The 23,849-nt window shown below is 39.0% G+C and overlaps 1 protein-coding gene across 4 annotated transcripts in view; it reads right to left on the reverse strand.

Moving 5' to 3' along the window:
* Nucleotides 1–487: 487 nt before the first annotated feature.
* Nucleotides 488–23,849, reverse strand: part of NCOA2 (nuclear receptor coactivator 2) — a 185,911-nt gene continuing 162,549 nt past the window's right edge. For all 4 annotated transcript variants that reach the window (XM_051768357.1, XM_051768348.1, XM_051768375.1 and 1 more), the window contains 8 exons: nt 21,587–21,752; nt 19,398–19,676; nt 18,472–18,549; nt 17,755–17,992; nt 15,863–16,040; nt 13,372–13,570; nt 7,610–7,699; nt 488–4,594 (listed from right to left, as the gene is read on the reverse strand). In XM_051768357.1, coding sequence (XP_051624317.1) covers nt 4,583–4,594; nt 7,610–7,699; nt 13,372–13,570; nt 15,863–16,040; nt 17,755–17,992; nt 18,472–18,549; nt 19,398–19,676; nt 21,587–21,752 — 1,240 coding nt within the window. In that variant the 3' untranslated portion in view covers nt 488–4,582. The remainder of the gene's footprint in view (nt 4,595–7,609; nt 7,700–13,371; nt 13,571–15,862; nt 16,041–17,754; nt 17,993–18,471; nt 18,550–19,397; nt 19,677–21,586; nt 21,753–23,849) is intronic.

Raw genomic sequence — 23,849 nt, forward strand, 5'->3', positions numbered from 1 at the left:
AATTTTTAATGTAAATAGCTTTTCTGCCTCATTCATTTCCCAGAGACAGCATAAGGTCATTCTGATAACCAATCCTTGTAGTTCCTTAATTTTTTTTTTAACTGACCAATCAAACATTTCAACTGTCTTAAATTCACCATTTGGCATAGCAAGAACAAGATCATATAACTCTACTCAGCCCCACTTCCCATCATTTGAGGTCTGCCTCTGCTGACACTGTCGTGAAAGATGCCCATTTCATCCTGACTGATATAAAAAAGTACTCATAATGAACTGTTCTCACATTAAACCACGAGATTAACATTTTCAGTTAATATAGCACTATAAAGATGAAAGAATTTGCAAGTAACAACTAGCTGGACTATAAAAAAGCCTTTAACAAAGCCTGCTGCCTTTTTAGAACCTACTGATCTATCTACACCCTTCAGTGCTTTAGTGCTACATCTTACACCCTTCTATGAACAAATAAAGACACAACAGAAACACGTTGAAATCTCTAAAGCCATGTAAAACCCGAAGGCATTAAAATTTATTAAATGATGCAATAACAACAGAATTCTTTATTTACAATAGCATTATTTAACATCAAATAAGCAAATAGCATCAGCAAAGCAATATTAACTTGCATAAATGTATTTAAAATTTCTCTGAATATATCTACCTTTGCATAAACTGCTAACACTAGAAATACAAACATCAATGCAGGTGAACAAAGTGATGTTCAGAGTCAACTCCGTTTTGAAAATAAATCACAACCTGAAACACTGTAAGCTTTCTCCTGAAGAACCATAGTTTATATATTGCTTAATTTTACCCTTGTATAATCTTTTCATATACACACATCTCAGATGCAACTTCATGATGAACTGTACAAATAAAACCCACAAATGACATAAAGGGAAAAAAATTAAATGACAGTAAATGTTTGAAGTAATGTGTCCATCATCTCTATTGAACAACATAAAGATTAAGTGATGATGCACTTATTCCAAAATTGTACACAATTCACTATACAAATATAATACATCAGACAGCTATGTAGGAATATACAAGACTTAAAAACAGATCTAAGGCATTATGCTAGATTTTAGCATTTTGAGGTTCTTGCACATAGCTTTTACCTGTAGTAAGAAACTTAAAAGATTTTGTTTTAGTCTACAAAGAAACACCAGGGAGAAAATTCTAATTAAAATCAAAGCCACTACAGTAAATTTTCTTTTGTGCAGAGAATGCTTTTGCTCTTAGGCAGCATACTACCATACAAATACTAGAAAACTTTTAAATTCACACCAACAATTAATGGCTTAAGTTGCATTTCAAAACTGATTGTGTATCTTTGGGTTCTGCAAGTGGAGCTGTGCCACCCATTTAATCTGTTAAGCCCATATGAATTTCGCTTTTAAACAAAGATTAAAAAATGTATTGTATAAACTGCAAAAACATTGCTTTTAATTAATACAGGCCCAAAGGGATACCGGTGTGGGACAATATTTTAAGGATCGAGTACAAATTAATTCCTTGTAGCAAAACAGCTCACTTCACTTTTTAAACTTACCACATTACATGAACACTTAAACAGGTCGCATGACCATGTATATATGCTTATTTTTCACATTATGCGCCTTTCACATTTAGTAATGTAAGTAGAACACTGATAAATTGTTCTGTCAAACAAAATCCAAGTACTTTCTCCAACAAATTTACTGTATACAGGATGAAAAATACTGATAATGAAGGGAATTGATTTGGCTTTTTTGTTTCTATAGTGATCAATATGATCAGAAGATTTCTTCACTCACTTTTCTCTTTCATTACTTAGAAGACGACAAAAGTCACAATGAACCCAAACAGAGCCAAAGTGATAGGTACAATCTCCTTTCTTTCAAAATGGCAATGGATGATGAAGTATCATAATCACTACAGATAAGCATTTGCAGGTCTGTTGTGAAACAGGACAAATTTAAACTATTTTGTCCACTGTGAAAAAGAATAATCTATCTGCAGAGGTTACAGTTAAGAACCGAAAAAGAATGGAATAGAAAAAAAATTATTTTAAAACCCATTTACACTTAGTGGTGGATGAAGTTAATTTCTTCAAATTTATGTACTTCTTATATAAATATTTTTTGTCAGATATATAATGCAAGTTTAACACCAATGTTATAGTAATGAGGCTGTGGAGTTTAGGGCTGATGGTTACTTTGGTTTCCCATCAGCAGGTCAGAGGATGGTTCAGCTGACTAAATATTCTGTTTGGTTTGGTAACAGAACAGTGGCAGCTGAAAAAATGTTGTTTCTCCAGAATGGTGACACTGCCCTCCTTAGGGACAAACACAGAAACAGCCTTTATCATATTTTCTTCAACATAAAATAGCTGCTATTTTATTTGAACTCCCACCTGAATACCAGAACAAATTAAACAGCAACAGAACAAACCTTTTACTCCCAAAAGGCAAGGCTGATGAGATATTATAAAACACATTGCATTTTACATTACATCAAAAAATTTGTGTTCAGGTTAGAAAGTTTGTGGATCGGTGTCCTGGTTCCGGCCAGGGCAGGGTTAATTTTTGCAGTAGCCAGGGGAGGGCATGGCTAGGACCCTATACCACCTCATGTCATTGGTAGGGTGGAGGAAGGGGGTCCCTTCCAGGGAGAAGGGCTCTCTTCTGGGTCAGCGTAGTGTGGTGGAGGGAGCAGTCGGTATTGTCTATTGTCCATGTGATAAGTTCGCCTCTTTCTTGTACCCTCTGTCATTAGTACTGTTGCTGTTACTGTTTCTTATCTCATTGCTGTTTCCAGTAAATTGTTCTTAACCCATGATCTTTACCTTCTGTGCCTCCCATCGAGCTATGAGCATGGTTTGGAGAGTCTCAGTGGGAGCACTAAATTGGGAAGTACCATTCCTAAACCATGACAATTAGGAGTCAGCAGAAAGAAAACAGAGGTCAAATCCATCAATTTCTTAATATTTCAAGTCCTCAGAAACTGATGTCAGTATAAGAAAAGATTATTCCAACCACAGTGGGCAAGGAAAAAAACCAACATGCCTTAACAGTGGCCTGTTTAGTAACAGTTTTTCTAAGATTTGTTACGAAAGGATATAAACGTACAAAAATCAAGAATTGGTTCCTACAGTGGCTGCATATAATATAGGTTAGTTAAATGATATTATGAGCAGAATCACAAGGTTTAGAAAATAAGAAGTCTCAAGCCTACAAATTAGGTCTAATCAAGGCATTGTGATTCTTTACAAAACACTTTTCCAGGAGACACACACGGCTAAGAAGATATCTAATTTAATACTGAAGTACCTCATTTGGAATCAACTTCACAACATGTATATCTCACAAAAATTATACAAGTAAAACACTTAAGTTTTCAACTTAAATTATTGCTTGTTTACATATAAACTGGATTTTATGTACCTTACAAAACGTCCTCGTAGTTCACACTGCTTTGAAATAATCAGAAACACACAATAGTGGTGAAGTCTGTAGTGATATCTGCTATAGGTATTACAGGAATTGTTATTTTCCCAGCTAAGGGGATGGGAACCAGAAATTATCATGCTTTAAAGCAGGTATCTTAGATATTATGCACCAATTCTGCCACTACCATAATCAGTACATGCATTACCATTGAACTTTGCTGTTCAACATCCAGTAACTGGTTGTCCAAATTGCTGGAAACACACCTAGGGAAATAACGGAGTAACCTGTTCTTTTATTCTATCAGAAAGAAGAGGAAGATGTCAGAGGTCAGGAGAGTCAGGTTAAAAAAAAAATATCAGGATTTGCTGATTGTTAGGAATTTAATTAAATGAAAATGTAACCCACTTGTATGTTTGAATTCATGACTTGCATTATAAACACTACCACAAAACCCAACCAAAACGCCCCCTATAAACAGCCCTCTCGCAGGGTAATTTTCATCTGGTTTACAACTTTAACCCCATTCAAAATTGGTCTGTATAGTTTTCTGCATCAGTTGATCTTTGACTTGTCAGTGGAACACACTCGTTGAAGGTCTCTGTATGTACCAAACGTTGCTTCTACGCCCTCTTCCATGCCTCCTCTCCGCCCCAAAATGCAGGCCTTAGTCTAAAACACCAGTTTTCAGACAGAACTGAATCCTTTGCACCAGACTGAGTAAGCCAGGGAAAACAAAGCAAAAAAACCCCCAAGGTCTAGAACTAAACAGAAACAGAACAAGAGCATGGTCGTTTTTCCTTAAATACATACATTTAAATACATTCAATCTGACATGGTTTATGAAAATTGCCTGTCAACATTTACTTTGCAGGAGAGATCTAAGTTGCACTAAGGTGAATGCAGTGAACAGACTGAGCAACTGTCTGTACTCTAGCTTCAGACTGTCAAAGAAGAGGCTGCTCTTCGGCAACGACCACCCGGCTCCCCTCGGGAAGGCAGGGCTGAGTCCTGTCGGCAGCAGGCAGCCGCCACCGGTGCTGGCAGCTCAGCTGGGACACGACAAACAGACGCAGCTCTTCAAACTGGTAAGGATTTGGGGCCATAAGCCCAGTCAGCTGAAGAAAGGAGCAACCAAACCACCCTTAGGGTCAGCAATATTTCTGAAAAAGAAAAAAAAAAAAAGAAAAGGAAAAAAGAGAAATGGGGGAAAAAAACCCAATTAATTCTTCCTGCTCAGGTGGTGAAGATGGATAGGTCAATGAGATTTGGGATGCTGGAGTGCAACACCCACTGTCAACCACGCTTGGTGTAATACTTTAAACCTGAAATTTAATTGGAACTTATAAAGCTAAACTATCCTTTGTGTACACAGATACAACTGACCTGCTATTTAATTCCAGTGATACCAGTAGAGGTTTAATTTCACTGTATTCTTAGGTCCTTAATTCATTCTAATTATCATGGATATTGTAACAACTCAGGATCATGTCCCTCTTGAAAACTCCAACTAACAGCATGGCAATAGGGTTTAAGAGAAGTCTTGTTCTTGGAATATGTGCAAAATCTCTATGTGTTACTGCTGCATCACCCTCAAAGGAAACAACGGCCTTAGTTCACTATTCCTTCCAAGATGCATAATAAAGAAAAAGGGAATAAAAAAGTAAAAAAGCTTCAGCTACTGATCCCTAGAGATGTTCTTTACCTTATACTTAATACCCTCGCAAGGTCTTTACAGAAATACAGTACAAACTGGTTTCAGCTGAGTTGTACATTCTTATTTAAAAAAACCCTGAGGATGTGGTTTTCACAGTTGTTTTAAGACTGTCCCTTCTATAGTCTGTAATCTGTGCCTCTCTGTCTTCCCTTGCAAAGGCCTGCTCCCATGGGGTGCTGTGGCCAGTCAGGTCAGAGAGTCAATCCAGCCAAAACCCATTTTCCTCCTCCCCTGGGGTTGCTTTTCACTTGTAGCCTGTGACACTGGCAGTGAAGAGGCTCTTCGCTTGCAGCCTCCGGCCATGCATGAGGAAGGCCCCATTTGCTCAGGGACAGTGCTGGTGGCAGGCAGCTTTCTCACCTGTCCATGTGCATGCTGCTAGGCTGCCTTCTGGAAGCTGCCTACACCATGCTTTTGACTTCACCACATCTTCCTCTGCATTCACACAAGGCCTAGAAATGTATCTTTATTGACAAAGTCAGCGTCATGAACTATCCCGCAATTCAGGAAAGCAAGGTCCTATGTTTTGTACATCCACTATTCCCAGCCCAGCTGGTGCAGCTGGAGCTACTTAGGGCAACCAGCTATGGGCAGCAGAGTGAGTCTTGATCCTGGCTCCTCCTTTCTTCACAGCACAAAGACACTGCACTCACATCCCTCATGCCCTGACTAATATGGACAAACTAAACTTTAACTCCTCTTTCTAAGATGTTGAGAGCCATCTCAGGGACCCTGTCAGTGGTTTTTGAAGATAAAGTGGGAAACACAAGTGAAAATACAAAGATGTCCTTATTTTTGAGGAGGACATTTAGCATTCAGTATCTCTAGAAAGATGCTAAATAAACACTTCCACTGTGCCAGCAACTTGGAAAAAATTGTGCACTGCAAAAATTGCACATTGATTCTCTTCTCAGTTTTCTAATTACAGAGCTTGAACTTTATTAAAACAAAGTTACACAGGAGTATTTTGTAGCTCAGTCGCATGAAAAAAGTAGCTATTTAACCTCTATTACAGTTCAAAGCTTTAGTAGAAGGTATTTATAGTGTATATAAATCATCTACATTTTCATTGACAGTCAGAGGTACATTAGTAGAAAAAAAGTAAAATCACGGAGTGCAGTCCAATGTACCTTTACAAAATAATTCAAGGTTTTAAGAAGTTCCTTTTCTTCAGGTGAGACAAAACTGCCGTCATGCATGGCTACTGTCCATCTTATTGTCACAGCACTGACTCCATTGTTCTAACTTTACACCCCAGAGATTCCCTGCCTAAAGTAATGCCACTTATTTCTTTCCACCGGCACTGTGAATTCTCTCCATCCTCTCTTACACCCTTTCTGTCACATCCACTCTATTTTCCTTCTGCCTTCAACCATTATTTAAAATCTACCTCCTCCTTTAGTCTGCTTCTGCCTCAACAGCCTTATTCCCTTTCTTTCCGCAGTGGTACCTGCGTATTTTCTTCTCTGACAATTGGGCTTCTTTTAGCACATGAAATTTAACTTGTTAGGGGATGCACTAAGTAGGAAACCTTCTATCAGCCTCACAGTACCTGAAGGGGCCTACAAGAGACCTGGAGAGGGACTTTTTACAAGGGTACGTAGTGACTGGACAAGGGCAAATGCCTTTAAACTGAGAGTAGGTTTCGATTAGATATTAGGAAGAAATTCTTTACTGTGAGGGCGGTGAGACACTGGAACAGGTTGCCCAGAGAAGTTATGGATGCCCCATCCCTGGGAGTGTTCAGTGTTGGATGGGGCTCTTAGCAACCTGGTCTAATGGAAGGTGTCCCTGGCTACGGCAGGAAGTTGGAACTGGGTATCTTTAAGGTCCCTTCCAACCCAAACCATTCCATGATTCTCTAGAAACACTTTGGTATATGACAGCTTCTACTAGAGCAGAACACTCTGCATCATTTTATTAATCATCAAAGTGACCAAAAAATAGTTGCAAATGAGACTCTTTATGCACAGGTCCCCCACTCTTGAAGACAGACACTTGTATGTTTACATGAACCATGAAGGTGTGGAAAGGGAGGTTTTAAATACGTGTGCACACAAAAAAGACAGGGATACAATAAAACACATGTATGGCTACTTCCACCTTAATACTTTCACATTCTTCACTTTCATTCATGTTGATAACTTTTCAGACATATCTTCCTAATTTCCCCTATTATTCCAATTTCTTTTCTCTAAAAGCAGAAAGCCCTGCCAGGCCCCTGACCAGGAAGGCCTCGGAGGAGTGGGGGCAGCGGCGGCAGCTGCAGCTAGATGGCGCCTGCCCCGCACCGCTTCACCGCGGCCACCTCCCTCCCTCCCTGTGCCTGTGATGCCAGCGGCTCCCTCACGTTCATTAATATTTCCCCGGGCACTTGTAACCCTGCAAGTAAAGAGATACCGTATCCATTCCAGCCCACAGCATATTCATCGTTCTGTTGCCTCTGTGGGCCATTTCTTACCCGTGCTGCATCTCCGTCCTGCTTTATCATATCCATTCCAGGCAGCTGGTTAGGAAAAAGATTGCCTCCCCTCATAGCAGGATCATTAACCTATTGGTAACAAGATATTAAGGAGAATGAATTAAAAAATACAGTGGGAGGAGGGCTGGGAGTTAAAAAGAAGCATTATAAACCACTACACTACTTGCATATACCAACACCTACTTCTGAGATGATGCTGAAACCAGGGAAGTGACTGTACAGCCAAGCATCCTCCTTGCACAGCATGTATTTGACTCATATTATTCTGCTTCACAGTCAACAACAAAGATTTCATTCCTGATACTATGACCCTTGTGCATGTTTTACAAAGCAGGCTCCATAAATTAGGTCAGTGTTATCTGAAGAGGACATCCCTGCTATGAAAATTCTGAAAGCAGAAACATGTAACTACTTTCCTAACCTCAATAACACAAGGCTTTGCTGCTTGCAAGCCACCACACAATTTTTTCAAAGCCTGATGAGATAACATGTAGGCTAAATTATACAAACTTAGTTTTAATGACACTTTTCTGATTGTAAGCAATGGGAGATAGCATTAAAAGGGAAAACGTGCAATGGCATGCTTTCCTAAAGGGATGGTCTCCACAATTTTCTGAACACAGTCACAGGAAAGAATTGAAGCTGTGCATTTCTGCACAACCAAAGCGTCTGTCATGCTTAGTTATGTGGAAAAGAGTGGTTTGCCAAATTTACAGCTTTGCTTTCTTAGTCAAAGGATTCATCTCACCATGTAGGAACTGGTATAAAATACATAACAGAGCCCTTCAGCAAGGTTCTGAAATATTAGAAAAAACCAGCTTTCCTTAGAAGTTTTACGGGGAGAGAAACATCTTCCACAGTCTTTGCTGATTTGGTTCACTGCTACTTCCCTCAGAGTAGATGGATGCGATAACAGTGAAGATATGACCCTCCAGATTTTGCTGGAAGGAAAAAGACGTTTTCTCTGTCACCTGCCCTTTAGGAGACTTGTGTTGCCAAGGAGAGGAGATTCTGCCTGTGCTCTACCTCACTTCAGCTACAGCAACCTGCTGCAGCATGGGGGGAATCAAGAAATCCCAGAATGAGTAAAGCTGGAAGGGACCACAGTGGGTCATCTGCTCCAACCTCCCTGCTCAAGCAGGGTCATCCAAGAGCACATGGCACAGGCTTGTGTCCAGATGGTTCTTGAATATCTCCAGTGAGGGAGATTCCACAACATCTCTGGGCCAATCCGTTCCAATGCATGATCACCTGCACAGTAAAGAAGTTCTTCCTCATATTCAGGTGTAACTTCCTGAGGCCCCTTGCCTCTTGTCCTATTACTTGGCACTGCCAAGATGACCCTGGCTCCATCCTCTTGACACCCTCCCTTCAGATACTTATAAACATTGATGAAGTCCTGTCTCAATCTTCTCTCATTGAGGAAGACTGTCTTGAATTTACCACACCAAAGTCTTCTCATTTCAGATCCTCTTGACTGTTGTTTCTCTCGCTTTTCATTTTGAAAAATGGTGCAAAGCTAAATGCAATTACATGCAACCACCTAAAGAAGGAGTTTCAAATGCTGCCAGAGACAAGACTACAATTCAATGGGTAAGGTTAAAAATTTAAAATATTTTTGCCATAGGAATTTCAACTCTGAAGAAACTGATTGTTTAAGTGCTGCAAGCCTCCTAGTGATCCTTCCTTCCTCCTCCTTAGTATGAGTGAGCAGATTTTTAAATCTGAATGTGAAAATTTAAATCAGGATGGAAGAGAACCACGTTATTTCATTCATTCATTCTTTCATTCATTCAGAAAGAAAGTAGGCAGTTTTGCAGGTTTATCTACATGCATTTGACTAAGTAACAAAATCCAGGTTTGGAAAGTGTTTTCTGATATTGATCAACATTCAACAGAATGCACAAGTACAAATGCCTTTTCTGATTTTTCAGTAGACAAAGGGAGGTAAAAATCAAAAGCAGAAATAAATTAATTGTATATTGAATCAACAGCAGTTTTGGAACAAAAAGATGGCTGCATGATTTGCCTCATGGCACTTAGGACAGGCATAGAAAAGGACGGTGGTTCCAGGCTGCATACTACAAAAGTAGCAAAGGCATCAGTGAAGTTCCTGTTAACGGAATCTCTTTGCTAGTGATGATGCAAGAATCCTGAAATATAGTACTATTTTGTTATATGAATACATTTGCTTCAGAAGGCTTTAAAACACCCCATATTCACACATTAACTTTTCTGACTGCAATAAAAATCAGAAAAGTAAGGGGAAGGACAGAGAAATGGAAGGGTTTTTATAATTTTCTGAAGACAAGTCAAGTGGTGTTATCAGATGTGAAATCTGACTAAAACAAGACTGAAGATGTTTACAATTCCTTAGCAATAAAGTGTATTAATACAGCCTCCTGCTAATAAAGCAGAATTATATACAAGGTGTCTAACAAGAAAAGTTTCCTACCATTCCTCCTGGATGAGCTCCTTTCATCCAGGATGCTAAACAAAATCAAAATACTGTTTCAAGATAACTCTTCTTAGATGCCATTATAATTTTGGCCTGGAGAGTACTGTCATGAAGTCAAGGACAAAGTAAGATGTGCAAATGGTGGAACACCAGAAGGTTTACTTTCTTGATGCCTGGGGAAGCTGGCATTCTGTCCTGTTTTGGACAGAAGGAGCCTGCAGAACTGGCAGCTAGCATTTCAGCATTCCTCGTAGCAGCCTCCTAGAAGAAATGCTAGTTAAGAGCAGCCTGAAGAGCTTTAATGTAACTATAAGAGAGAAGATGATAATGAGACAAGAACTCATTCCTCAAATACATAAAAAGCCTCTAAGTATCATAAATAACAAGCCCATTTTGAATGTAATCTTTTTATTTGGTGATGCTGGGAGCCCAGACAGTAAACAAGAGAAGGTGGAGATACACAAGTATGAGCAGATAAATATCTAACTTAGTATTTCTGAGCTCTGGATACATCTGTATGATACAGCATAGTGCCACAATGAGAGAGGAGACAGAGTCAACCAAACCTGTTTAGTACCAAAGGTAATATACCTGCTTCTTACCAGGTAAATAAGTCCAGGCACAGCTTTTTACTATTAGGTAATACATCTTCCACAACTATCTAATAACTATCTAATAACTATCAAAAGCAAGAATACATTTGCAGTGTGATCACTGTTACTCACTGTGGTTAGAAACAGACAATGAGAAGTTCAAATTATGTATTATGGAACAAAAAATGACATTGAATAAATAAACGGAAGTGTAGGTGACAGCATAAGAAAACCCCAATGAGTGAATGAAATGGCAACAGTCAGTAGAATTACAGAAAACACAGTCACTTTGAAAACCACCAGTGACAAGAAAAAGTCCAGCACAGTCTAGGTAAATTGCTAAATAAAGATGTCAAATAGTAAAAAAACCCTATGCACTGAAAACAGAAAAACCAAAAGTGTCAATATTAGTATTCAAATATAGATTTTTAGCTATTCATGTCTCTCAGGAAAGGAAATGTAAAGCAGCATAGCAAACATTCCTGAGGACTAAAAAGTACTGTCTCATGGCCCAGAAGTGGCCCCTCAGCTGTCAGTTGGCCACCTCTGACCTAGATGAAGCATAAAACATTTGCCTGCAGATGACACAGTGCTGGGGTGGTAAATCAGAAGGAAAACAGGTTACTGTTACAGTACGAGCCATGGCACTTTGCTTAAATGAACTCCATCTAAGAAATGCAATTTCATGGAGACAAAAGGGAGGCAATACATTTGGGAACAAAGAACAGAGGTTTCATCTATGTAGGATGTGCTGAGGAGAATTTGGGGATATCATAAGGGCTTCAGTGTGACATTGTCACCAACAGAATCAAGGTAACTCGTGGATAGGATTACAAGCTGTCTCTGGTTACTCTGTTCATACTTCTAGAAGGCGGTTACAACAATGGAGTTTAAAGTAGATCCACAAAAGGGACTGATGGGTTGAAAACAAACGTTGAGATGGATAAAAACCCCTCAGCCTATTCAGTTTACTGGAAGTTAGATAAATGTTATCTTGAAACAAGATCTTGTAGTGTAACAGGAAGGAAAAGCAGTGTGACAGCTGTGCCCGTGGAAACAGTAGCCTGCATGGAAATTTTCAAAATAAAACCAGATCTCTTTTTACAATGCAGTTTCTCAATTCAGGTTCTTGGGAAAAATTATGCTGCATAGGTACCCTGAGAAATCAGAAGGGGTCATCACCTTTAAATCTCGACTCTTTTCTTTTCTTCATTTTACTGTTGTTTTACTGCATTAAATTTGTGCAACTGTATGCACTTGGGAACTAATAATAATAAAAAAAAGTCTGCTACAACTGGGCTTAGCAACTGGGAATATCAGAGAAGGTGACAGATTTGGGAGTATCAAAATTACTTTCAGTCACCAGTATGTAACAGCTGTAAAAGACAAATGTGATCTGCAGCTATATCTGTCAGAGTATTCCAAGAGAAACAGGGAACAACTAGTGTTATGCACATGGCTCTGGTGTTTAGGAAAGACTGATTCAAACCAGAACAGGTGCAGAAAAGGAAAGGAAATTTAAAGCCTAATAGGCTGAAAAACTGTGGCTTTTTTGTCTTGCAAGAAAAATCCCAAGAAACCCAAACCAAAATAATCCAGCTATCTCTAATCAACCAAAAAAACCCCAATTATGTTGATAGAATCTTTCTAAAATACAAGAAAAGAGCTATTTAAGGTAAAGGACAATACTGGAAAAGTAAATACTCTGTTATCAAATTTAGGCTGGAAAAAGGACATACATTAACAACCCATTAATATAATCAGCTTTAAACTGGAACATTATAGTATCACAAAAAAGGTTTATGATATTGTCTGCCATAGCAGGAGATGCTGCCCAAAGACACAAGAGGTACTTTCCTGCCAATATTTCTAAGAAAATTCCATAATTTCAAGACTGTGTTTTGAACAAATTGGAGTTCAGCTTTGAGACAAACACATGAACCTGTTAATTAAGAGGATTTGTTTGTCAAATACTTATTAATGTACTGTGTGAGCTTAATTGCAGATCAACAAACAGAAATGTTATTTTTTCTTATTTCAGATACCCTGAGTAGCAGTCTCAAATAACAGTGAGTCTGTAAACATTCTCTTGGCAGAAAAGAACAGGTTACTTATCTATTGAGTCAGCAACCTATTTGATACGCACCACATTACCAAAAATGTGGATTTTGTATTTGTGAAGTTGCCAGACAGTTAGTTCTTGAAGCTGATTGCCTTATTTATTGTCTGGTACTACACTGTGGCAGTTGAAGCATCTTCCACACCCTGCCCATGACAGCGTCTTTCACTTTTTTCTCTAGGAAACAGCTGCCTGCCATTCAGTGCTCGCCTCCACTGCTGGAAAAACAAGCAACTGCAACTGTGCTATGGAAACTTACCTACCAAGAACAGGAGCTAGATCAGCAGGCACTTTCACAGAAGTTTGGGAGCAACTACATATGTTGGCTACAGTGGTGCTAGGTCAAAATTGGAAATTTAGATGCAAAAAGTGCTCTCTACCTCATTGGTCACCTTGGTTATTCGAGTGCAGAGCTAAAATCAAAGCCCTTTTAACATCGTAATTTCTCAAGAAAACTAGTAAAAGAAACATAATGGCTTACAGCAGTTACAGCCAAACACAGTGGAGCTGAAAAACTACCGAAAATCAAAGCAAATCCTCTAGCTGTCATCTCACATCCTTAAATTCTCACCTGCTCAGGACCCATGGAGGACAACCCTGATGTAGGCACAGAGGTCGCTGAGGTCATGCTGATCTGCCCTGTCATCTGGTTCATGTTGTTCATACCACTTGTGTTGGTTGCCATGGATACACTGATGTTCATGTTATTGTTGTACATGCTGGTGCTTGCTTGCTGCCCAAAATGTGGTGGGGACTGTTGTGAAAACATGCTACAGCAAGGAATGGAAAAAGCAATGTGTCAGACTTAGAATGCTGAAGCCACTAAGAAACTGTTTTCTTTTTAATATATTTTAAGCTATAATTTGTATATACTGCCATTTATTCCAACTTCAAAGGAAAAACTAGTTTGCAGCTGCATTAATGTCTATGGAATAGATTTTTAAACTTTAAGGTCCCATGTCTGTGCACAAAAATGCATGCCTTTGCGTGTGAAACTATGGCAGAGCACAAATCTGTTATGCACATGCAGTAACAGCCAATTAGCTGTCTAAATGTGCTTTGTCTGTATTTTAAAGTAATTTTTGGAGGGAAAGGAAAACAGTTTTTTTTCCCTCCAGTGTTAGCACAGGACAGGAGTGCTGAGCTGAAATTAGAGCTAGTCTAATAAACATTCTTTTTTGCAAAATAATCTACTTGCACATATGAATACCAGATTTGCACATACAATTATGGGGAAGTGGGCTCACAAATATAGACATGCGATTGTGCAGAAATTTATTTACTAAATCTTACCATCAGATTTTGAAAATGTGGCACCGTAAAGAAACAACATAAAGTCTAAGACAATTATCCTCTGTGTTCCTTTAAGGCCTTTCTGAACAACTTAAGGAGGAGAACTGTGGAAGATCTCATCCCACATTTATTCAGTCAAGTGCCTTCTGGATAGTATCTTCCTTCTCGTTATGTTGGAAGTTATATTAGAGACTTCTTTACATTTCCTAAAATGCACTTTGCTGTTTACGTACCAGTCTTTTCTACTCTTCAAGCATAATCCAACAGTCAATGAAGGAATTATTACTGACAATGTGTCAGTTTAGAGGATCTGCATTAGCCTGAAAGACTGTGGAAGGGCTGCTGTGTGTCAGATGGCACACGGTAACCACCTCTGTATCCATGGCTAACTTTTACTGCCCCGTGAAGCACTGCTCCCACAGCTCCTACAGCTGAGGAAATCTTTCAGGGTTAACACTCAACCTTGCACTTGGGTCCTCCAGTAGGCTATTGCTGTGAACTGTGAGACTTGGTAGAGTGCAACAGCATTCCGGGCACAGGACCAAATTCTGAAAATCCCACCATTCTCTTCCTTCCAATTCCATGTCTTTTCAGGCCACCTAACCCCATTTTTAAGTTGTTATCTGGATGGCTGAAATAGTACACTACAGATCATTGTGAATACTCAGTGGCTTGTGTAAACACATTTGACATGCCTCTGCTGTAGAGCTGCAGTTTAACAAAGCCAACCACTAGTCTTATCAAGCTGCCCCTGTGCCATTTTTGGCAGAAGCCATGACAGTGGCAGCTATGTCTCCTGCAGATGCTTCAGGAAGACAGTGAGGATGGGGCATGGACAAGGATGAGGATAAGAGATATATCAGCTGCTTTAAGGGGTACTTCATTTGGATCAGCCTCATCAATAAAATACTGGTGGTTTGGGTTTATTAAATCTTTGTCAACTGGTGGGGAAAAGATTTGTCACTGGGCTAGGACAATAAGAACAGCCTGAGAACTTCAGGATGACAAAAAGCACTGTGCTAGAGACAGCTGCGTGCACCCCAGTGTTAAGTGATACAGGCTGTACCTGATACTTCCTTCCGTCTTCCAACGAAAGGCAAAGATCACTGCCATCTGGAAGCTCACTGCTGTCTTCAACATCCAGCCCATTTGATTTGGACAGACTGATCATTAGAGCTATACCAACTGGGGCGGGGGCCTCAACTGAAAAGGTGACTGCATGCATGAGGCATGCTACGATGCTGTCAGGGAATTAAATTATATGCTGACCTCCAGTATGTGCAAGCACTAATGGGCTGAACCTGGTTACACTCCAGCATTTAAAGTGGGAGGTGATAATCCAGTCACCGCAATTCCAGAGCAGTAGGGAACGCACAGGCTCTGGCTCAGCTGACGCAGCCATGTGGAAAGCAGTGTGGGAACAGAACACGAAAACTGTATGCAGAAGAAATGCATCCACACAAACGTTAGGGGATGGAGCTCACTGTGCAGCAGAGGTGCTTCTTAAGGACACAGAGTGTTTGATCAGTTACCACAGACGAAGCAATGCATTGTGTGGATATAGGTCTTTTAGCTATGCACTCACTTCGCCTTGTAGGAAGGCAGAATTTAAACCAATTCGTCAAGCCAAATTGAAAAGAAATCTCTTTTAGGATAAATAGTTAACAACAAACACACTAACAATTACATAAAACAAGCCCATAAATAAGTGTAGACTGTAAATGACCCCATTACTCTGTGTGTTCATTTTGGTTTTGTTCTGGATTTACCTGTTACCACCCATATTCCCTTGTGCCCACCCATTCATCTCCGTAGAGGACTGATAGGCAGGATTAGCCTGAGACTGCTGAATCATGGGGCTTTGAGAGTGAGCCAGTCTTGGTGACATTAGTGGACTCTGAGGAGTGGTGGCCCCTGTGAAGCCTGGATCGGGCTGTTGACTTATACCTGAAGAAGAAAACAAGAAATTTACCCACTGTACATGCAGAGTTAAAACATGCCAAGAGCTCATACCTGTTGATATGTCTTTACACAGTCCTATTTATATCACCTGGAACCTATAACCTTGTATCTTAATGTGGGATTTAGATTTAAAGCAAAACATCATCAACTAATACTATATGTATAACCTTAAAAAAATTGTTTTGTGTAGGCATGTTGGCTACCTGCCTGTCCCAGTCACACAAGTGGTCTCTCCTCTTTACAGACTTAAAGAAAAACACTGGTGATTCCCTACCCCGCTTCCCCACAACTGCATTCAGAACAACAAATAAAACATATTGCTTTTGTCTGTAAATCCATTTTGGTGAAAGTTATGCATGACTCATTGACTGCATGGTACCACCTTTTAACAGTTAGGCTATAATTTCCAATTTTTTCTAAAACTCCTAAAACCTCAGAATCTCTGTTTCTGTGTCCCTGCAAAAACAGGTAGTGCCATTTTGTGCAAGCATTTAATGATTCTGTAAAATCAAAAAATCATCTAGATGCAAAGAAAACCTAATTAAGGCTGTAAAATGCCAATTGTGTGCAGAAATTTTGTTATAAACCAAGTCACTTTAGTCTTGTTTAAGTTCATTATAAAGAGCATACTGAACATAAACAAGCTGCTCAATGAGGGGGTAAGAATAAGGTATTATGAAATTATTCTTATATTCATTGGTGTGACTTAACTTCTCTGTATTTTTGGTATATCAGAAAATGTCAATAATTACATCTCTTCATTTTCATCAAGCAGTTACAAATACATGGAGTGAAAGTAATACTATGAAATATTATTACTTTTAGAAACTGGCATAAAGGATAACAGATCACTAAGAGTAGATACCAAATTTAGAATTGGATGGGCATAATTGGTTATAGCAGCAGAACTTTCACATAACATACTATTTAGTATAATTACAGTATAAATAGGTATAAATAAAGAAGCTGTATAACAATAACTGTATGGAGGTAACTGCCCCATGCACCCCCAGAACAAAGTGGTACACAGCTTTGTGAAACATACAAAGAAAATGGTATTAATTAGTATAATTACACAGGTTTAAGGACAGGGAGTGGAATGCCTTATCTAAAACTAATTTATATTATTTAAATTCAATAATTAGTTGTTAATTTTACATTATAATGTACACATGAAGAACTTATTTCTTTTTTGGAAAAATATGTCTAGTATTTAAGCAATATCTCGTTAACAAAATTTAAAAAATTACATACGGCTTTGCTTCAGGTTACTTTATGGTTTTCATCAATACCTATTCACATCTTTTTCTTCATTTGCACTTTTATCAGATATACTGGTTTGTTTAATTCAGTCAAAATTCAGAGTCCATCAAGCAAATACATACACATATATGGGTCTGCATGTGCACACCCACTTTTAGCTGTATGTATCTATATATAAACAAACATACACATCACACACTTCTACTATTGCTCAAAAAAAAGAGTGGTGCTTGGAGAATAAGTGGTACTAGGGCTAGGAAAGTGGAAAGGCACTATATTGCATTTAAGGACTCCCAAGGGGTCCAAACCCCCATGTTTCACACTGTTCCCAGGGAGCTAGGCAAGAGCTTGTGGGAAGAGGGCTTGGATCCAGCACCGGGGAGCACGGGGGAGTTAAGGACTGCCCAAATGCTCTGAGATGGGGTGGGACCAGTACCGTAGTTTGGAGGAAACGGAAACTGCTGTGCATTGGCCTGCGGGATCCGCGGGTTGCTCATGGTTGCTGGTATGCCACCGGTGGCCACCATGCTGGGGGTCATGCTCAAGCCTTGCCCTCGCATCATCAGTGTCCGCTGCTGCACCTGCTGCTGCTGCTGCTGCATCTGCCGCTGCCGCAGGTGTTGGCTCAGGATCTCCCGCTGCCTCTGTGCCAGCATCTGCGCGTTGATAGGGCCCTGCAGGGAGAACCATCGCCGCCCATCAACAACCCCTTCCAAGGCAACCTCACCAATGGAGGCATCTCCACTAGAGCAATCTGGAAGATTCCAGCTTTTTCCCCCCCATCACACAACTAACAGTAATATAAAGCAGGAGAAAATAATCCTATTAATACTTCTGTCAGGAAAGACTTCCAACAGTGCAAGAGTCACTAAATGAATTAATACTGGCATGTTTAAGGCTGCAGCAATTTGTAATTGCAAATAGAGCAGCTCATTAAAAAAACAGCATCTTTAGGAAATTAGAAGCTTGGTTAAAAATGGAGTTATATCTTTAGTAAACAACTACCTGTCCCATGTAAATACGGGAAAAATAAAACAGTAAACTATTTGTATTGAAAATGTATTTGCTGTATAGTATTACTACTATATTATATTAGAGGAAGAAAGAAAAAAAAGAAAGTGACTTCTTTTTTTTTAAAAGGTATTTCTCTCACCTGTGTTGGCACTCCAGGTCTCAAAGACAGATTCATGTTGGAGACGCTGCTGATTTGATTTATCAGTGGCTGCCGATTCTAAAGAAAAAACCACAAATCACCCCAACAACAAAACCCAAAAGTTTTTAGAAGGATAGAGAAAAAGGGAGGTGTTACATACAGAGTTATACACATCTACTTCCCCAAGTGGTTGGTCTGTAGACCTAGTTTTACATATTCAAGTAGGGACTAATTTTCCTCCTCAAGTCCTATTATCACACACAGAATGTTGTCTTAAGGAGATAATACACCAGAGAAATATTAACACAGGCACTAAGCTGTTTATACCAAACTTCCTTCACAGTTCCTGTCCATTTTCAGTTTGGGACTGGACTGTTGAGGTTTACTCCAAATTAGACCTTATCCTGATGTTTGAAGGCACAGATGATCTTTCCTCCTTCAACAGAAAAACCATTGATATCTCACTTATAGTAGTATGAACTGATATATTTAAAAATGAAACAAGAAACAACAACTTAAAACAATCCCCAAAATTCGACCAAAGTCAACAGGAAAAAAAAGGATGTAGGTAACAGGCAGCAATAAAAGCAATTAGATTGGTGGAAGAGTCAAGATACAACAACTAGAAAAAGACTGGAGCAACAAAAAGCACCACTGTAACCTTGCTCAAAGACTTAGTGAGACCTAGGCTTAAATACTAGTCATGTTCTTGCATGGTATTATAGAAAGAATAATGTAAAGATGCCAAAAAAAATCATAAATGAGAATGTGCAAAGCACTGTCTTGTCAAAACTCATTGTGGCTACTGCTTTTAGTTTGAAAGGGGAATTCAGCAAGATCCGGTCTATTTGGAGCAAGCTGACAATACATGTCACCTCTAAGAGGTGCCTGCACCAGCGTGGAAGCGGGCATGACAGGGGATGTACCTGCTGTGCCTGGAGCCGGTGCTGCAGCTGGAGCCGCAGCTGGTTTGGCTGGTTCTGCACGATGCCGGCAGGCCGGAGGCCGGGCCGGGGCTGCATGCGCAGGGCAGTGTATCCCGGGCGCTGCCCCATGGCATGGAAGCTGGGGTCCTGCATGGGCGCGTAGCTGCCCTGCGCCATCTGAGCCTGCGCCGCGTACTGTTGGGAGAACACTGGAGCCTTCTGCTCCATCAGGATGCTGGACTCCTGGCTGGGGAAGGACTCGGGGTCGACAGCTTGGCTCTGCAGAAATACGTGAACAATAGAGACAGTTGGTGGGACACAGCTTTTCAGGGGATTATATGAGACTAATACAGACAGCCTGCAAAAACAACCTTTTGGGGTGTGAATGCTTTTAAACAGAAAATTACATAAGTTTGCTTTACCTCAATATAAAACTTAAAAATAAATGTAACTGTATTTTTGAGTATCAAAACACGTTCATGGAGACAAATTCCTCCTTTTTTCTTTTTGTTTTTTTTTTTTTTTTTACACAAATACCCACAATCTTTCTCATGTTCTTAACACAACCACTGTATCACTCTACTAATGAAAAAAACCTGAAATGACAAATGTTAGATCAAAAGCTGTAAATTAAGTGATGGTAGCATATTTTTGCCATTGAATCTGAGATAAATTCAAAGACATTACAAATGAATAAGTAGATTTTTATCAGTATCCTTAAACAAAATAATGACCTCAAATAAAGATGCCTGAAACTATTACAGAAGTTAATGTGAACAGAGTGCCTAATTCTTTCAGGGCACTTTTCCACTAACTGATTATCCATTAGCATAAATAAGGTAACACAATTCTAAATTCCATTTTAGATATGCCCTTAATATTTGCCCTAGCCAGAATAATTTTATAGCTTATTCCATGCTGACCTTGAAAATGAAGTTAATCTAAATTTCAGTGCCCTCATGAAAGAAAGTCTTTAAGCTGCTATAAAATGATCAATGGTTATTTTAAAAAATATGTTTTAAAATGAGACCGTTTTCTTATCTGCAAAATTCTTCAACTGCTTCCACTGAGGTATTAATTAAATAGAAATGTATTTACCACTTAGTTTGAAATAAACTATTATTCATATTTTCTGGTAGTGGTATTCCAAAACCTATGTAATACTGCATGAAAGTTTCACACCGCAAAATTGAAGTTCACCAACAAATTGTATCTCCAGCTTAACACCTCACTGAGTTCTGTGTTGTACCAAATAGACTTGGAGATAGCTTTCTCATGTTCAAAGCAGAATTTCATTGGACCTATTTCATATCTAAAATGCAGAGGTAGTTCAGAAGTTATGCTTAGGGTGCTGATGAGTGCTGGGAAATGAAATGGGTATTCTAGGATCCTCTGAGAATATTAAATCATCATATAAACATGTAAAGCTGATTTTGGAAATACAATTCTTATGCTAGAAACATCAGGAACTAACTTTTCCCCTGAATATTTTAATTTTTACCACATTTTTTTCCCACCATGTAAGACTTAAATGGAACCCACCAAAAGAACTAAGTGGAACCCACCAAAACTAACTGTCGGCAAAAATGGATGAAAAAGCATAGAACAATTTCATGCTACAAAGTTTAGGAAGCATGTTCATAATTAAAAAAAAAAAAATTACAGTTAAAGTGTTTGGAACAAAATCAGCTGCTTCAGATGAAACTCATCTCTTAACACATATTAATCAACTCAGGCAAAAACTGCAGGTGAAATGAAACATTACAGGTTTGCTAATCCAAAAGATCGTTGCCCCCATCTCACAAAAGGCTTGATCCCACTCCTAGGCTTTCATATTCCTATTTTCCTCTTTCCTATACTCTGTTGTTGGCTGTGATCTTACCTTTCTCCCCTACAGGTGTTATTCTGACCACCATTTTTTTTGTTTTGGTCAGTTTACTTGTATAAAAAGCAGGTCAGAAAAAGGAAATCTAGATGAGGGTGGCAGGGGAGAGGAGGGAAGGCTAAACCTGGAGCTGAAGAAAGCTCTTCAGGTGACACTGACATATTAGATAGACTTCCACTAAAAGATATAACTCCATCCTAGCTTGCAGGAAGTGTTTTATAATCCTGTTTTTCAGCTCCACCTTGACAACATACGTTTTAAAAGCAACTACTACATGCCAAATGCCATGTCCCACACTGTGTACCTGGCTCACTAGTTCTGGTATTCCTAGAGCCCTGTCGATTTCTTCTAAACCATCAAAATTCCTTAATGCCATGTAAAGCTGATCCAGAAGAGCACCCTCATCACTTGGTGACTCTGATGAAGGATGATTACACAAGAGATCATCTGGTGAGCTGCCAAACGGTTGCCTGTGAAAACATGAACATAGCGTTGGTAAACAGCTGCTGGAAAACAAGAAATAATATCAGAGGATTAGTACTCAAATTAAACTAACAAGTGGAGACAGAATTCTTTTAATCACTGCCAATTTTGTTTAGAAAATTATACTGGATGAAAGTTATGCTACCCAAAGAAGTAACTAAATAGTGTGATTAATGCCTGTCAAGACCCTACAAGCATGGTGTATCTGACAAGCAAGAAAGCACACCAAAGTTATGCCTGAGTGCTGATTTTATATTACAGGGTCAACAGTGGAACAGAAGTCAGTACAGAATATAGTCAATGAAGGCAGAAGGCTAAATAATTGTGGTTTTAAAACTAATTGTAACTTCGAATTTCAGATGTCAGATTAAGTATACTATCACAAGTAGACTCTCCTCTTAGCTGGTTTTCTATCAGGCTAAGCAAGCTGAAGAAGCCACAGAGGGCCATGGATTGTCTGAGCTTGCAAAACTGAACATCTGGAAGAGCTGGGCAGAAGCATGAGGGAGTAGGGAGAAAAGGACATTATCCTTTTTGTTTGCAGCAAAATACTGCATCAGCTTACCCCATCTGCATGCCCCATCATCAGCTCACCCCAACTGCACACTTGGGTACCAGTTTATACCACATAAAACCCACGTAACTTGGTTATGTGCCTTGGAGGGACATCAGCAAGAATTTGGATACTGTCAGGCAGAGTGTAGTGGCTCTATAAATCGTGCTTACCTCACTCCTGAATTTGTATGCAAAGCACACTCACAGTTACAAAGGCAGAATAAAGGTTTATTCTAAACCCAAAGGACAAAACTTCCTAAGAAACAAACTAAATCCGAAATAACACCTTATCTGCAGGCAAATAACACATTTTTGTTTTGCAGTTCACACACCTGCTCCGCTTCATGCATGTTACTACAAGACTACAATAGAAAACATAAAGAGCAAAGCATTCTGCAAGGAAGGGCAGCTACAATATGCGCATCATGGAAGAATCTCATCCCAGATAATTACTCAGATACAACAAAAGCTGTCATACATAGAGGGAGGAAAAGCACTATATGTGAACCCTTTTTACATGTCTGTTTAGAAAAACAAAGAAACATGTTTGTGTATTTAGTTTCCATAATGAGACATATGGTTGCCATGGAAGTCTAATCTCTATGTCAAAGCTAAGCAGAAGAGCTGCATCATCAGGCTATACACTGAAAAAACCCAAAGGATGGCAAGCAGGAAAACTAACCAAAATGTATTCTTTTTAATTAGATCCCAGGCAGTAAAACAAATAAGAGGATATACATTACATACCCTTAAAACATTGCAAAGTATTAATCAATCTCAAATACATAAGTTTCTCTAGCTGTCACAGATGGAATTATAAATCAGGAAAGGGAAAGAACAATAAAAAAAAATCCTCTGATTCAAATTGCTTGCAAACTTGAAGATGACCTATAAGAAGGGATCTACAATGTGGAAAAACAATTGATGAGGCTAGCAAAACAAACCTCCCTGAAACTGCAAATGGGCATGAACACACATGATAAGAAAAATTTTAAAACATTTGTCAAATCTGTATGTTAAACAATGACAATTACAATTTCCTCATTTCTTTTATATACTGAAATGATACTTTTAATTTTTTAAGAATTATTTTTACTCATTTAATACACATGACAATAATCAGATTATAATAATACTAGTCTTGGGGATTAATAAAATAAGAAATGGTGGAATCAACCAATTCATCATCTCTGTTTGGGTGCCTCTGATCAAATGATTCAGAGGCAATGCAATGGGAATTTTTTCCCCCACCATCTTCAGCTACAAGGGAATTATGAAAAATGCAAAGGTAGAAAAAATGGAAGAATTAACTACCTGGCTTGCTTACCAGATACAACCCTGTATTTTATTTTAAGGTGTAATTTTTAAAGTGAATAATTCAGTTATGCAAACAGTGCATTTTGCATATGGATACCTTAAGGAAACACCAGGAAACATTTTGAAAAGCACAGAAACTAACGAAGAAAATGCCACATATATTTATGGATAGTATTTTCGGACATCCTAATGAAAATTAAGAGAATGTAGTC

The sequence above is a fragment of the Manacus candei genome, unplaced genomic scaffold, assembly GCF_025592945.1.
Source record: "Manacus candei isolate 608988 ecotype Guabito, Panama unplaced genomic scaffold, ASM2559294v1 h1tg000008l, whole genome shotgun sequence".
NCBI classification, from domain to species: Eukaryota; Metazoa; Chordata; class Aves; order Passeriformes; family Pipridae; genus Manacus; species Manacus candei.